General features: G+C 57.0%; 4 protein-coding genes and 1 non-coding gene across 5 annotated transcripts; 3 read left to right on the forward strand and 2 right to left on the reverse strand.

The window, feature by feature from the left end:
- Positions 1–958: 958 nt before the first annotated feature.
- Positions 959–1,045, forward strand: ColSpa_tRNA_099. The gene is given in 2 exon segments: positions 959–996; positions 1,011–1,045. It is a non-coding gene; the product is annotated as a tRNA-Gln (tRNA).
- A 358-nt stretch (positions 1,046–1,403) lies between these two features.
- ColSpa_03630 (aldehyde dehydrogenase 5, mitochondrial) lies at positions 1,404–3,137 on the reverse strand (the record flags this gene model as incomplete). Its single annotated transcript, XM_049269842.1, has 2 exons — positions 1,404–2,856; positions 3,076–3,137. The coding sequence occupies 2 exons, from the start codon at positions 3,135–3,137 to the stop codon at positions 1,404–1,406; spliced, it is 1,515 nt and encodes a 504-aa protein (XP_049125799.1).
- An 846-nt stretch (positions 3,138–3,983) lies between these two features.
- ColSpa_03631 (transcriptional regulator sdnM) lies at positions 3,984–5,707 on the forward strand (the record flags this gene model as incomplete). Its single annotated transcript, XM_049269843.1, has 2 exons — positions 3,984–4,223; positions 4,313–5,707. The coding sequence occupies 2 exons, from the start codon at positions 3,984–3,986 to the stop codon at positions 5,705–5,707; spliced, it is 1,635 nt and encodes a 544-aa protein (XP_049125800.1).
- A 1,056-nt stretch (positions 5,708–6,763) lies between these two features.
- On the reverse strand, positions 6,764–9,487 carry ColSpa_03632 (aspartate--tRNA ligase, cytoplasmic; the record flags this gene model as incomplete). The annotated part of the gene is made up of 2 exons (XM_049269844.1): positions 6,764–8,440; positions 8,498–9,487. The coding sequence occupies 2 exons, from the start codon at positions 9,485–9,487 to the stop codon at positions 6,764–6,766; spliced, it is 2,667 nt and encodes an 888-aa protein (XP_049125801.1).
- A 2,511-nt stretch (positions 9,488–11,998) lies between these two features.
- On the forward strand, positions 11,999–13,156 carry ColSpa_03633 (putative alpha/beta-glucosidase agdC; the record flags this gene model as incomplete). Its single annotated transcript, XM_049269845.1, has 2 exons — positions 11,999–12,200; positions 12,384–13,156. The coding sequence occupies 2 exons, from the start codon at positions 11,999–12,001 to the stop codon at positions 13,154–13,156; spliced, it is 975 nt and encodes a 324-aa protein (XP_049125802.1).
- Positions 13,157–13,361: the final 205 nt, after the last annotated feature.

Below are 13,361 nucleotides of genomic sequence, written 5' to 3' on the forward strand. Positions count from 1 at the left end.
GTTGAGCTGATTCAATGCTCTCGGCGATAGAAGCTTTGAGCAAAAGTGTTGATGCTCGAAAATAAGGCTGGCTTTGGAAGAGCTCGGAGGCGTTCCCTGCTTCGGGTCTCAGGCAGATCAGAGCACGCGGGGTGGGAAGGGTTCAGATCTCGTTGTCGAAGCGTCCGCGATTGAGTAAGTCGGGAAGACGATCGATACGGAGAGACGAAAGTTCAAATGGCCACCGGTTCCCGTCAGAGTTAGATTGAACAGTGTCAAGGTAGGTTTCTTGTCTTCGAACGGTCTGATGTCTGATGTGCTCTTCTTCTTCTCAGAGTTTCCCATTTGTTGCACTCTTACTTTCCCATGGTGTGCCGGTACAGTCGCTGGATGGCGTTCGGATGATGTCATGCGGACCTAGCAGCGGGACGTTTGGGTCGAACCGTTCGTGTCATGTTCCTCTTTTGTCCCCTTTTCGTTCAATCATAGCCGGGACGATGGATCAGACATTCCAGAATGAGAAAACTCCGACGAGAAAACAAACAAACGAAGCGACACATGGAAAACCGTTGTAAAAGCTCAGAAAGCTTGCCCATGTTGAATAACCCGGCAGTGGTCCAATCAGTTCATGCCTTCGTTTTCGTGTCACCCGTTCTGGCCGTGGACAAGTGACACTGAGAGCAGCATGAAAATCATCCAGTCTAGTATCAAAGCCTTGCATCACTCAACCTTCTCGAACCCAAGCGACTCGAGCAATGCTATTCAAAGAGTCTGTTTTCCCGGCAGTTCCGGATTTTGCTGGGGCGATCCATAGACTTGACATTGTATGCGTAGGGTACGGATTCGGACAGCGAAACGGCACAACCACTCAACGACTGTTACGTGGGGACAACTGTCAGCAGCCGGCGCCGAACTGTCAAGCGATCAATGAATATGAGTCTCGCATCTAGCTCTCTCATCACAGCACCCAATAGGCGTCGGTCTATTAGTCTAGTTGGTTAGGACGTCGGATTCTGATCATACTCAGTCTCTTCCGTAGGCCCAGGTTCGAATCCTGGATGGACCTTTCTCTTTTGTATTTGGGAAGTGCTTCATCGCCTTTTTGCTCTCAATCATCCGTCACCCAGGCCTGCCCATCAGAGTCAAAACCAAGTTTTGTTGACTCGTTCCAACAAAACTGCTTGCAGCTGCAGTTCGAGACGCACCTCATTGACGGGCTGTCTGGCTCACTCACATACATGGCACCAAACATGACATGGAATCGCGCACTGACAGGTTCCTTTCTTTGAAACAAGCAGCTCATCCCCGAACATGAGAGGAACAGCATCATCGTCTCGTATTCTCCCAACCCTTTTCACACACTCTCTCGTCATCCAACAATGAACATTGGATCGATCTGCCGATGGTCGTATCTATCGGAAAGCCTACCCATATCGCACGTCTCCAGCGCCTTCGCGAAACCAATCATCCGCCGCCAACGCTTCCTCGGAGCTCGCGTAGCTGATGATAGTGCTCTTTGTCGTTGTGTAGGCGTGGTACGCATCGATGCCATTCTCGCTGCCAACGCCGCTCGCGCTCTTTGCGCCACCCCACGGACTGCTGGGGTCGTTTCGATGATGCGTGTTCACCCACACGATGCCTGCGTCAATCTGTTCCGACACTCGAAACGCCTGCGCCACGTCGCGAGTCCAGATGCCCGCTCCCAATCCGAATTCACTGTCGTTGGCGAGTGCGATGGCCTCCGCCTCCGTCTTGAACGGCGCCACCACAATCACCGGCCCAAACGCCTCCTCGCGCCAGATGCGCGTCTTGAGGATGTCGCCCTCGGCACCCGACACCAGCACCGTCGGTTCGAAGAAGTAGCCCTTGGCAAAGTCTGTCCCGTCGATGCTGCTCGTTCCAGACATGCGACGGCCGCCAGCGAAAGCTGCACCCTCGCCAGCAGCAAGCGCCTCGTTGACAAGCGCCTCTACGTTCTGTAACTGCTTCGCCGAGATCAGCGGGCCCATCATGGATTCCTGGTTACTCGGAGACCCCATCCGCCGAACAATGGATTCGGCCTTGGCTCTGAGCTTCTCCAACACCGGCTGCAGGATCTTGTCTTGGACGAGGATCCTGGTGCTGGCGACGCATGTTTGGCCGCTAGCGATGAACGACCCGAAAGCAATGCCATTGACCGCAACATCGACGTCGGCCTGCTCAAACACGATCAACGGCGCCTTTCCTCCCAGCTCCGCCGTGTATCGCGCCAGGTTGCCGCCGACAATCGACCCAATCGCCCTGCCCGCCACTGTCCCGCCCGTAACGTCGACCTTGCGGACAAGCGCATGCTCGACCAGCGATTTGCCCGTTGTCGCGCCGTAGCCCGGGAGAACGCTGAACACTCCGTCGGGTACACCCGCCTGCTTCAGGATCTTGCCCAGCAACAACGTCGTGAGGGGCGTCAGCTCGCTAGGTTTCACCACGACGCTGTTACCCGCTGCAAGCGCAGGAGCTATCTTCTTGACAGCGATGAGCAGGGGATGGTTAAAAGGCGTAATCTGCACCACAACGCCCAGTGGGACACGGTCTATCCAGTTGTGCAGCTTGCCCACGGTCGGCAGCACAGCACGTTCTTCGGTGCGCAGCAGCGCGGCATAGTATTTGAACCATTTCACCAGTGTGGGCACCTGAGCGCGCATCTCCCGTATCGCGCGTCCGGTCTGGCGCACCTCTAGAGGAATCAGCGAAGGCAGTTCCGCCGTGAGGAGTTCCGCCGTCTTGTCGAGGACGTCGGCGCGAACATGACGGGGCGACTTGGACCACGTCCCAGTCTTGAAGACCTCGTGCGCAAGACGGATGGTCTCATCGACGTCTTCGGGGGACGCTGCGTGGCAGCTGCATGCAGTTAGATTTCACTCAATGAGAATGGATGGCGGACGAGAATGAGACTCACTGGGCGAATATCTCACCCGTCGCGGGGTCTTCAACCGGGATCCTGATGCAGTGTGAGAATTGAGCATGAGCACGAGCGCAAAGAAGCGGCCTGCAGCTCCTCGCTGCGGGGTATGGGGCAGAGCAAGACGAGGTGAGGGGAAGCAAGAGGATGTCACGAACACTTCTGCATGGCCCGGTTTCTCCTGGCCTCCGACCCAAAGGTTATACGCCTGGGCTGTCATCTTGTCTCTTGTGCGGCTGTCACTCAGAGTTTCGTCTGTGGAGGGCCACCTCGTGAGAATTCAAAGATGCCAACGGCGTGGCACCTTTTATTTGGGGTTGGGTTATCTACCTTAATTACCACTGCGGGGAACCATGCGGGATGCATCGATAGGCTATTGCCCTCCGGCCGGCTCCGTGCTATTCCCCACTCCAAGCTCCCTCCACCGAGATAACAACTTGCCCATTCTGGGTTGCTAACCTTTGTCAACGCATCTCGTAACACGCGACAAAGACCACGGACAGGGATCAACGTCAAAATGCGAGGCTGTTTAAGGTCCACAGCTAACACCACCATCCGCTGCCAGCTTTGGTCCTTTCGCCAAGCTGAGAACAGATGGGGAGCCCATTACCGCTAAGCCTTGAGAGTGGAACGGCTGCAAGTTTTATACTTCAAGGGGGCACGATCTCGCTCGGCTTTGTACAAAGCGCACATACTCGCTCGACGAAGCATGTTTCTCGGTCCTGCAGGCCAACGCAATGAACCACTAGAGCAACGGGCAGCTCAGACGCTGCCTCAAACCTACAGGAAACCTCGTCACGGCAAGCAGTGAAGGCTTGGACGGCTGCCATGGACTTGGGCCCAAAGTCGGCCAGAACGTCTTGTCGTTCGTTATGCCATATAAGCCGGCATCCGACGACTTTGATCATAGACCTGTGACTGACGCCCGCTATTTGAAATTCGTGTTAAACGGCTGGACTGGATTCCCCTTTCTGTTCTTTGTTTTGGTTCGCGGCCGGAAGTCTTGTCAGAGCTCTTCGCAGCCAACAGCAACGACACCCAATACCCCTTTCTTTCCACTGCCATCATGGACTACCTACGCTCTCTTATCGGTGTCAGGACAAAGCAAATTCGGGTGCCCAAGGTGGCGACGGACGATGTCTACCCGGTTCACTTCTTCGATGATACCAAGCCCTTCCGCGAGATGCTCCTGAACTGGACGCTTCGCTTCGACGATGTGCTCGACGCGGAGAAACTTCATCTTTCTCTCGCCAAACTTTTGGAGATTGGCGACTGGAGGAAGCTCGGTGGACGCATGCGGTTAACTGTGAGTGTTCCCTTGAACGCCGCTTCATCTCACCCAGGCTCAGATTTCTCTTGGCGAGACGATCTTGCTGACAAAAACCAACCGCCCAGGATGACAACAAACTTGAGCTTCACGTCCCGCAACAGTTTACTTCGGCTCGCCCCGCCATCCGCTTCTCCCATGATGTCCATGATTTCAGCATCAAGGAACACAACATAGCCAAGCACTTGCCAACCACCACTTCCACCCCGTCCGTCCAGCCCGGTGTCATCAACTTTTACCACCTTGGTGCACGACAGGATGCCCCCAGGACCCTCGAGGACCTTCTCTGCTCCGACGAGCCCGGCATCTCCCTGCACGTCGTCTCCTTCAACGATGCGACACTTGTCGGTCTGCTCTTCTCCCACGTCCTCTTCGGCGCCGCCGGCATGCAGGCGCTCGTTGAAGCCTGGTCACAGGTGCTCGCCGGCCGCGAAGCCGAAGTCCCGGCCATCCACGGCGCCCGCAAGGACATCCTCGACGATGTCGGCGTCGACACGGACCCTGAAAAAGAGCCGTTCCTTCTCGACCCGCGACAGCTCAAGGGCTTCCGGCACTTCAGGTTTAGTCTGCGCTTCCTCTGGGACATTATGCGTCGTCCGGAAATCGAGTCCAAGATCCTCTGTCTTCCCGGCGACTTCGTCGCCAGCCTCCGCGCCCGCGCCATGGCCGACCTGCACGCCATGGACGAGAAGGGGCTGGGCACCGAGGAGGCGCCCTTCGTCAGCGAGGGCGACGTGCTCACCGCGTGGTGGACCCGTCTCGTCTGTCTCGCCCGTGGCTCCAACCGTCCCGTCACCGTCCTCAACGCCGTCGACATCACCGGCCGACTAAAGACCGTCTTCGCCCCCGGAAAGCTCTACGTCCAAAACTTTGCCCTCGGAACCTGGACCCTCCTCAGCTCCGCCGAGGTCCTGAAAGCGCCCCTCGGATACGTCGCCCGCTGCTTCCGCTACGACATCCAGACCCAGACCACGCCGTCCCAGATCATGGCCTTCATGCGCCGTCTGCGCTCCGGCGGCCGCTGCAAGTCGCAGCCCCTCTACGGCGACACCAACAGCATGCTCATCATCTTCACCAACTGGGCCCGGTGCAAGTTCTTCGAGTGCATCGACTTCTCCCCGGCCGTCCTCCCGCGCATCTCGGAACCGGTCATGGCTGACGGCGAGATCCAAGCGAACAGCGACGTCATCAGCAACGGCGGCGACCCGGAGAAGAAGCCCAACGCTTCCATCGCCGAGGTCCTCAACCGCCCGCCCCCGGGCAAGATCGCCTACCACCACTCCCTCGCCCGCACGCGCACCGTCCTCTCCCGCAACGTCTTCACCATCCTCGGCAAGGACCTCAACGGCAACTACTGGATCTCGGCGCTGGGCCACCCCGAGTGCTGGGACAAGCTCGAGAAGGAGGTCGCCATCTCCTCCATGGACGAGCTCAGACGGCTCAACCCCCAACCTCTCAACTAAGAGAAAGGGGGCGCGCGGGGGAAGCCAATCGCTACTCAAAGTCGTTGACGCACATCCTTCCCGGCCTGTCCACAACAGCGACATTGCGTCGGCAGTCATCGGCCCACTGCGCGCGTTCCGGCAGGCTGGAGGATGAGGAAACGGGAGTTTTCGGGCATTTAGTTAGCTAGCAACACGGTCACGGTTACCGGATTCCTTGTCCTTGTGTTGGGTTCCAGCCGAGTCTTTGACGAATTCCCTTGGGAGTTTCTTCGTGGTGCCTGGCTTGTCTCTTGTGCGGTTTTTTCTTTTCTTTTTTCCTTTGTAAATTTGTCTTGGCGATTGGGGGGCTCGGCGATTCTGCGCGATCGTCTCCTCTGGGACTGTCTTTCAAGAGCCACCCCGATTTCGTGGCTCACTGGTCTGGGGTTAATTAGTAATCCGTGCAAGTCGCTTGCTCTGGAACATGGACGATGAGGAGCGGGGTGGGGCGTGAGAGGGAGGGGAGGGGAGGGGAGGGGAGGGGAGGTTGATGTACGATGCTCAGATTGCACTGCCACGAGCGCACTACGAAACATCTTGAATACCATCACAGCGAGTCTGTCATTGATTTTCGCATCAAACCGTGGACTTCTCGTATGTCTGATACGTTTTACCTCCAAGCCAGATGCGTTCGAGTGTGGGTTATCGCATCACCTATGCCATGAAGGTTTACCATGACTATGAAGACACGGAACGTGTCCAATTGGTTGAGGCAGCACGGCAATAATCGGCTGGAGCGGCTTCTCGGCTCGATCAAGTCACTTCAGACCACTGTGGCTTGACAAGGGACAACAGACCGACAGTGCTACTATGAGACGTGCTATGATATTTGCTATGAATATGTTGCTATGACATAAGAAATGCAGAGTGCGATCAACGCTGGTATCAAAATCTAAAAACACAACATCAAGGTATCACCAATTAGACTTATAGATGTGGGAGTAGCCAAACAAATACCATGCCACCGTATCGTAACCGGACTTTATGCTTTCTCTTTCCTTCTTCGTTCAGTCATTAATGACCCCCTTTGGCTTTTTACTCGTCCATGAAGAACTTGACAATCTCCTTGAGATCAAAGAGCGTGACGCCGCGACGCGGGTAGCAAATGTATACCTGCTCGCCCAGGACGCCAAACTTGCCTCTGAATTCGGCCTTGTTGCCGAGTCCGAGGCTCTTGACGATGCCGGAATACGTCTTGCTCAGGAACTTGGCCCGGACACCGTGGAGGTGCTCGCCGGGCACGAACCTTTCGCTGACGCCTGCTCCAAAAGTCACAGGTCCCGATATGCACGACAAAGCATACTCAACGAGAACCTCAATGGTGCCGTTTGGTGCGTCAGGGAAGTCGAGCGCCCACTTGACTTGCCAGCCGTGTCTGGGCGCGAGCTGTGCAAGGACGACCATGCACAGAACCTTGCCATCCTTCTCGGCAGCAAAGTAGCGGCGATGAGCCTGGTCGATCCAAGGTCGGATTTCGGTGAGGTGGACCTGCTTCTTGCCCTTGCGCTTCTCTTTCCATGCGTCGATAGCCTGCTCGGCACGTTTGATGAAGTCTTCGTTAGGCTTGAGTTCGTGGATCTTGATGCCCTCCCTCTTGACGCGTCTAGCGGCACGGCCGTCGGGTGTGGTGTGTTGGTCCGCGTCCGCCCGCTGCTCGACGGTACAGCTCATGGTCCGCCAGCCGATGCGGCGTCCGAGAATCTCCTGCACCTTGTTGGAAACCAGCATCCATACGGGTGTCAATTTGAGTTCCTTAGTGACAAACTCAACGAACGCCGGGATAACCTCTTCGTATTGACCCCGGTCGCAGAGAGGGTCTCCGGTGATCATCGCGAACTTGCCCTGCTTGACGTACCCAACTGCAGCACCGCTACTGTGGCGCCAAATCTCAAACCTCTCGTCGAGCCATGAGGTGTTGGTGGCGTCGCCGTAGTTGGCAATGAGATCCTCCAGTGGTGGCAATTCCTTACCGGCCCATGCCTTGGTAGTGTCGGCAGCGGGGTGCGGCAGGGTAAAGGACCGCGAGGGTAGAGATTTCGGGTCACGGTAGAACAAGGTGCCGTATCGAACATCTCCCAAGTTGAGGAGGAGGAAGACAACGCGATCCAGCCCGAGGCCGGCACCGCCGTGCGGGGGAGCACCGAGATCGAAGGCCTCGAGGTATTCGGCCATCTCCTCCTCCGAGATGCCCTTTTCGGCCATGTTCTTTCGTAGCTCAGTGGGGTCGTTGATGCGCTGGCCGCCGGTGCAAATCTCTTGGCCGCGAACAAAAATGTCGAACGAGTTGGTCCAGAAGGGGTCTTCGGCCTTGTGGGTGTAGAACGGGCGAGCATTGGCAGGGAACTTGTCGAGGATGTAGTAGTCTGTGCCGTACTTCTCCTTGACCAATTCGCCCAGACGAATCTCGTCAGGTGTCGAGAGGTCTTCGTCAGCAACATCGCGACCATCATTACGCAGCATTTGCAGACCCTCGGGGAATGGGATGATGGGAGTCTCGTCCAACCATACGAGATCCTCGCTCGGGAAGCGCTCGCGGATGATCTGGAGCTCGGGCATCGACTGGACAGCCGTGAAAATGTTCTTCAAAGTCTGGTCGAGAACCTTAATAAGCTCGTGGTAGTGCTTTTGAATCTTCATCTCGATGTCGAGGCCAGTGTACTCAGTCAGGTGACGGTGGGTGTTGGAGTTTTCGGCGCGGAACACAGGACCGATCTAAGCATGTTAGCATCAGTTGACTTGCACGGACTGTGCGCGCATTGCGTGACTTACTTCATACACCTTGCCAAAGTCGGCGGAAATGGCCATTTGCTTGGCCAGCTGAGGGCTCTGTGCCAAAAAGGCCCGCCTTCCAAAGTAGTTGAGCTTGAAGACTTCGGCGCCACTCTCGGTTGCGGCGGGCTGCAGCTTGGGGGTTTGGATCTCGATGAAGCCGCTGTTGTCAAGGGTCTCGCGGAACTTGCGCGTAATCATGGCACGCACGCGGAAAAGCGCTTGGTTGCTGGGGTGTCTCAGGTCGAGTATACGGTTGTTCAGCCTAAAGTTCATGCTGTCTGGGGGTTGGTAGTTGCTGAACGGCGGCGCTTTGGCGGGGTTGAGGAGGTGGATAGAGTAAATGTCCACCTCGACATCATGGTAGTGCGCCGACTTGACTTCCTCGACGGGTTTCTTCAGAGTGCCAGACACCTGAACAATGGACTCTGGGTGCAGTCGCTGGACCCATTTGACCATGTTGGGCGTTGCATGCGCCAGAACTCCCTGGATTGTGTCCGTCTGGTCACGGAAGAGGATGAAGTCGAGATGCTTCGAGATGTTCCTCTGGGTGTGGATTCTCGCGCGGAACGTAATCTTTGTACCGACGTCCAACTTGACGGCCTCACCAATAGTCGTCAACTCGGTAGGGTAGTCGTTCTCGTCGCCCTCTCCATATCGTGCCCTCGTCTCCTCGTCCTCAGCGCGGCGGGCTTCCTCATACTCTCGCCTGCGGCGTTCCTCGAGCTGGCGCTCTTCTTCCTGTTTGCGCAACAGCTTCTCGCCGCGTTCCTGGCGCTTGAGCTCGCCGCTTCTTGCTGGGCTACGTCCTGTGCTGGACTTGCTGGACTGGCTGGTGGAGCTCGAGGTGGGAGACTTCTTCTCGTAGACGGTCGTCTTAGTGTGCGTGGGAGCGATCGGGCTGGTTGATGTCTTCAACGGCAAAGTAAACTTCTGAGCGAGGCGCGAAAGCGTGCTCGGAGAGCGTGTCACAGCTTCCTGTTGGGTCATGGTGTCGTTACCTCCCCTTGGCGAGGGTTGGGTAAAGCTGTGGTTGTGCGTTACTAGTTCTCTTGGCAGGTGTGAAGATGAATTGGATGTGGCAGAGTGGTTGAGTCGGCCAAGACAAGTTTACATAGGGGACGAGGAGGGGAATCAGGGTAGATCAATGCGGGTTCAGGGTATAAGAAAGAAGAGACTCGGTGGGAGCGGAAGGGCGGAAGGAGGGGTGGGAGAGGATGAAAAAAAGCCAAACTGATAACGAACACAAGTTCGGATTCCGTCAGGTCCTTCAGGTCCCTGGGGTCCCTCGTCCCTCGGCGTGCGACATCCAGCGGTCCGCTCGAGCAAGACGACGTCGGTCTTTCTTTGCATGTTTGACTTTGGGCGTCGTGTACCAGTGACTTGGCAATGGGTACGCCGAGCCTTGGGAGACTGCGGTACGGAGTCTTGGTTGATGGGACGGCTGGGAATACGCTGGGAGTGACTAAGACGCTTATACGACATGATGGCAGGGCGACAGAGGTTCCAGACTGGCCGCCAGCCGGGTTGGAAACTCGGGAGCTTGGAACACAGCAAGGAAACGCCAGGAAGGCCAAGGTACCCGGTACCAAGAAGCAGGAGTACTGCAATGACCTCGAGTTACCTCATCTCACCTCCCCGATTGCCGGATGCTTTCCACCACCCCTCCACCTTGAGGCCCGAAAAAGAGCACGAGTCGAAAAACAAAAAAGTTTGCTGAAAACACCACATGCCGCAAGGCAGGGGCATCGATCGCATCGCGCCGCATCGGGCTCGGGCAGACGCGGGCGGTCGTTAGACTCAGAGGCCGGCCGTGGGTGAGTGGTCCCTCTTCCTCTGCCTGCCCACTCCCACCTCTCTCCCTGGAGCTCCAATCCTCGTCGAAGTTTCCTCTGTTTCCTCTGTTTCCTCTAGGAAATTCGGCCGTGTGGTGTCAATGAGACGTCATTGGCTGTGGGGCACAACAGACATGCCCCTGCCTGGCCCGGCCTGGCCTGTTGGTGACTGGTGAGGCCAGCAAAGGGTCACGGACGTCGGATCCGAGGTTGTGAGTGGTTGAAACCCAAACAGGGTGGTCATTCATGGACGCTTTGCTCCGGCAATCGCTCTAAAAGACTGGATGGAGCCAGGTCCACTCCTTCCCGTGTGCAAGGGTTGGATCTTTGGGTTGTTTGGATAGAGAAAGGAGGGAAAACTGCTTAAGGAAAGACGGGCCCCATTGGATGAGGCTACCCATTCTGTGGTAGTGTAAGCGTGGCATTCTGGCATCGTCTGGAAACCGCGGGCATCTGCGCTCCTGCTGCACGAGAGAAAAGAGGTGGTGCCAATGCTACCTTAGCTCCGATCACATCCCGGAAGGTGCGGCCCCACCCCACCCGCGGGTCCCTGGCCGCCTGGCGGCCCTGCGCACCTGCGAAGCGCAACAGCGCAAAATGACGTCAAACGCTCGGCACCTGGGATGATCCCAAGGTTCCGCCGCCTACCTAGGTATCCCACCTCTCACTAGCCACCGTGGCATCCCCAGGATCCTAGGATGGATGGATGGATGGATGCGCAGGTCCCCTTGCTGCCATTTCTCTCTCACCTTTGACACCGGCCTGACCTCACCTTGCGGCAACTGGAAACTGGCATCTCCTGCACACCTACATCCCGCATTAAGTGAGCATCGTCTGGTGGTAACATGGTGACATCTTGTCTCGTGTCCCCTGCCCCGCCCTATCACGCCTGCCCTGTTTTGTTGCTTGTAAACGGCTGGGACGGATCCCCCTTGGCCTCGGCTGATGTTGTTCGCTGCCCCTTTTGCGTCGCATGTCTCTCACGTCGACAGGCTTCTCGATCCCGCAGATACGCGTACGGAAATATCTGCATTCAGCATCCGTCAAACTGACATTTTGCCTACCTCATCGCTGTAACCTCGAACCTCGACTGAGCCACAGGTTCCGATCTTCATCCGCCACACACACACACACATCTGCCACCATCCGCCACATCTCCTCCTCCCCTACAGACTGTACCACCGCGTGGCACGGGCACAACGTGGCAAGGCACACCTTGCCAAGGAAAAGGCCACCTTGGACGTCAACGATACCTGACGCCGTCCCCTCCTCCATCAGCCGCTCGGAGCCCTTAGCTCGCCGTCGACTGACGACCTCTATCATACCTTACCTACTTTGCCTCCCTCAGTACCTCGATGCGGTATCCCACGGGTTCCTCCTCCATCACCCACTTCTGTTGATTTGTCACCATTTTCTCCTCCCATCTCTGATTCCGTCCCTTCCGACCTGTTATCAATCGCCTGCTGTTCCGGCATACCCGAGATACCATACAGGTAGACACCACAGCACCACTGTCTGACCGCCGCTTTCGACCTGGAGCACTGAGATATGCCCCTCTGATGTCCAATCGTCCGCCGCTCTTTGCCAGCCTTACCCACTCCGCTAGCTTGGGTCTGACCTCCTGTTCGCGCTCCGTGCATTCCGTATCCCGCATCCCGCATCCCCAATGCTGCAACAGAAGCTCACCCGCACCGTATCCAACATCTCGAATGCTTCCAGGGCGAGCAAGAGCAGCAAGAAGGGTAGCAAGGCCGCTAGCAAGGCCAGTAGCCTAGCCGGCAGCATAACCGGCACTCCCGACGAGGAATATGACAACCCACTGGAGAGCGTGTCTCGCTGGCGCCTGACCGCCAACGCCGTGGCCCTCCGTTCGGGGGCCGCTTTTGCCTTCGGACTGCAGAACCTTTCCGCTCCCGTCCCACCCGCTGCGAATAGAGTCATCTGGCTCGATTCGACTCTCTCGGAATGGAGCGGCAAGGAGAAGATCAGGGTTGACGTGTGGCTTCCACCCACCACTTCGGCCAACAGACCCACGGGCAAGGTCCCTGCAGTCATCAACTTTCACGGCGGAGGTTTCGTCCTCGGACAGGGCACCGACGATGCACGCTGGGCTGGCGCCGTAGCGACCGCCCTCAACGCCGTTGTCTTCTCCGTCAACTACCGCCTGGCGCCCGGCTACCCCTTCCCCACACCGGTGGAGGACTCTGCCGACTCTATCCTGCAGATCGTCGCTCGTGCTGAAGAGTTCCGCGTTGACACCCAAAAAGTCTTTCTCTCGGGCTTTTCGGCTGGAGGCACGCTAGCCCTCGCCAGCTGGAATATTCTCCAGGACCCTGACAGGTGGGGTTACAAGTTTAAATTCCCAGTCCCCGACATAGCCGGCATTGTCCTCTTCTATCCACTCTTGGATTGGACTATGACAAGGCCGCAGAAGCGCCAGACATGTGGGAGGCCAGACATGACCTTGCCCAAAAGCATGACCGACCTTTTTGATGCATCCTATGTATACCCTCCCCGACCAAGGTCGGAACGCGGTGATCCCCGTCTCTCGCCAGGTCTCATGACAGATGAGATGATAGATCGGCTGCCACCCGTCCACCTGTGCATGTGCGAGTACGACATGCTCCTATTGGAAGGCCAGAGCTTCGCCCAAAGGGCAAGATCCCGAGGCCGCAGGATCAGCACACGTGTTGTCAAGGCCGAAAAGCATGCCTGGGATAAGCCTCCACCGTTCACGCCAAAAGAGTCAGTCATGATCGAGTACAACGAGGCCATCACGGCCGTCAAGGAATGGATGGAGAACCCCGACCCGAAGCTTGGATGAGCGCCGTGTGCTTAACGTCGCGCAAGGTTCCGTCGTCTGACACTTGGGGCGGGCACAAGCCTTTTAGCAGACACGTCCAGTGCGGAGCAGCGCAACTCGCTCTCAGCCTGGAAGACGTTTTGGTTCAGAGTTCTAGACCAACAAGGTTTCTTTAGGACCCATATTGAAGGGTCCCTGGAGTTGTGGACTGTATTTGCGTTGCGGG

The sequence above is a fragment of the Colletotrichum spaethianum genome, assembly GCF_022836535.1.
Source record: "Colletotrichum spaethianum MAFF 239500 DNA, contig07, whole genome shotgun sequence".
NCBI lineage: Eukaryota > Fungi > Ascomycota > Sordariomycetes > Glomerellales > Glomerellaceae > Colletotrichum > Colletotrichum spaethianum.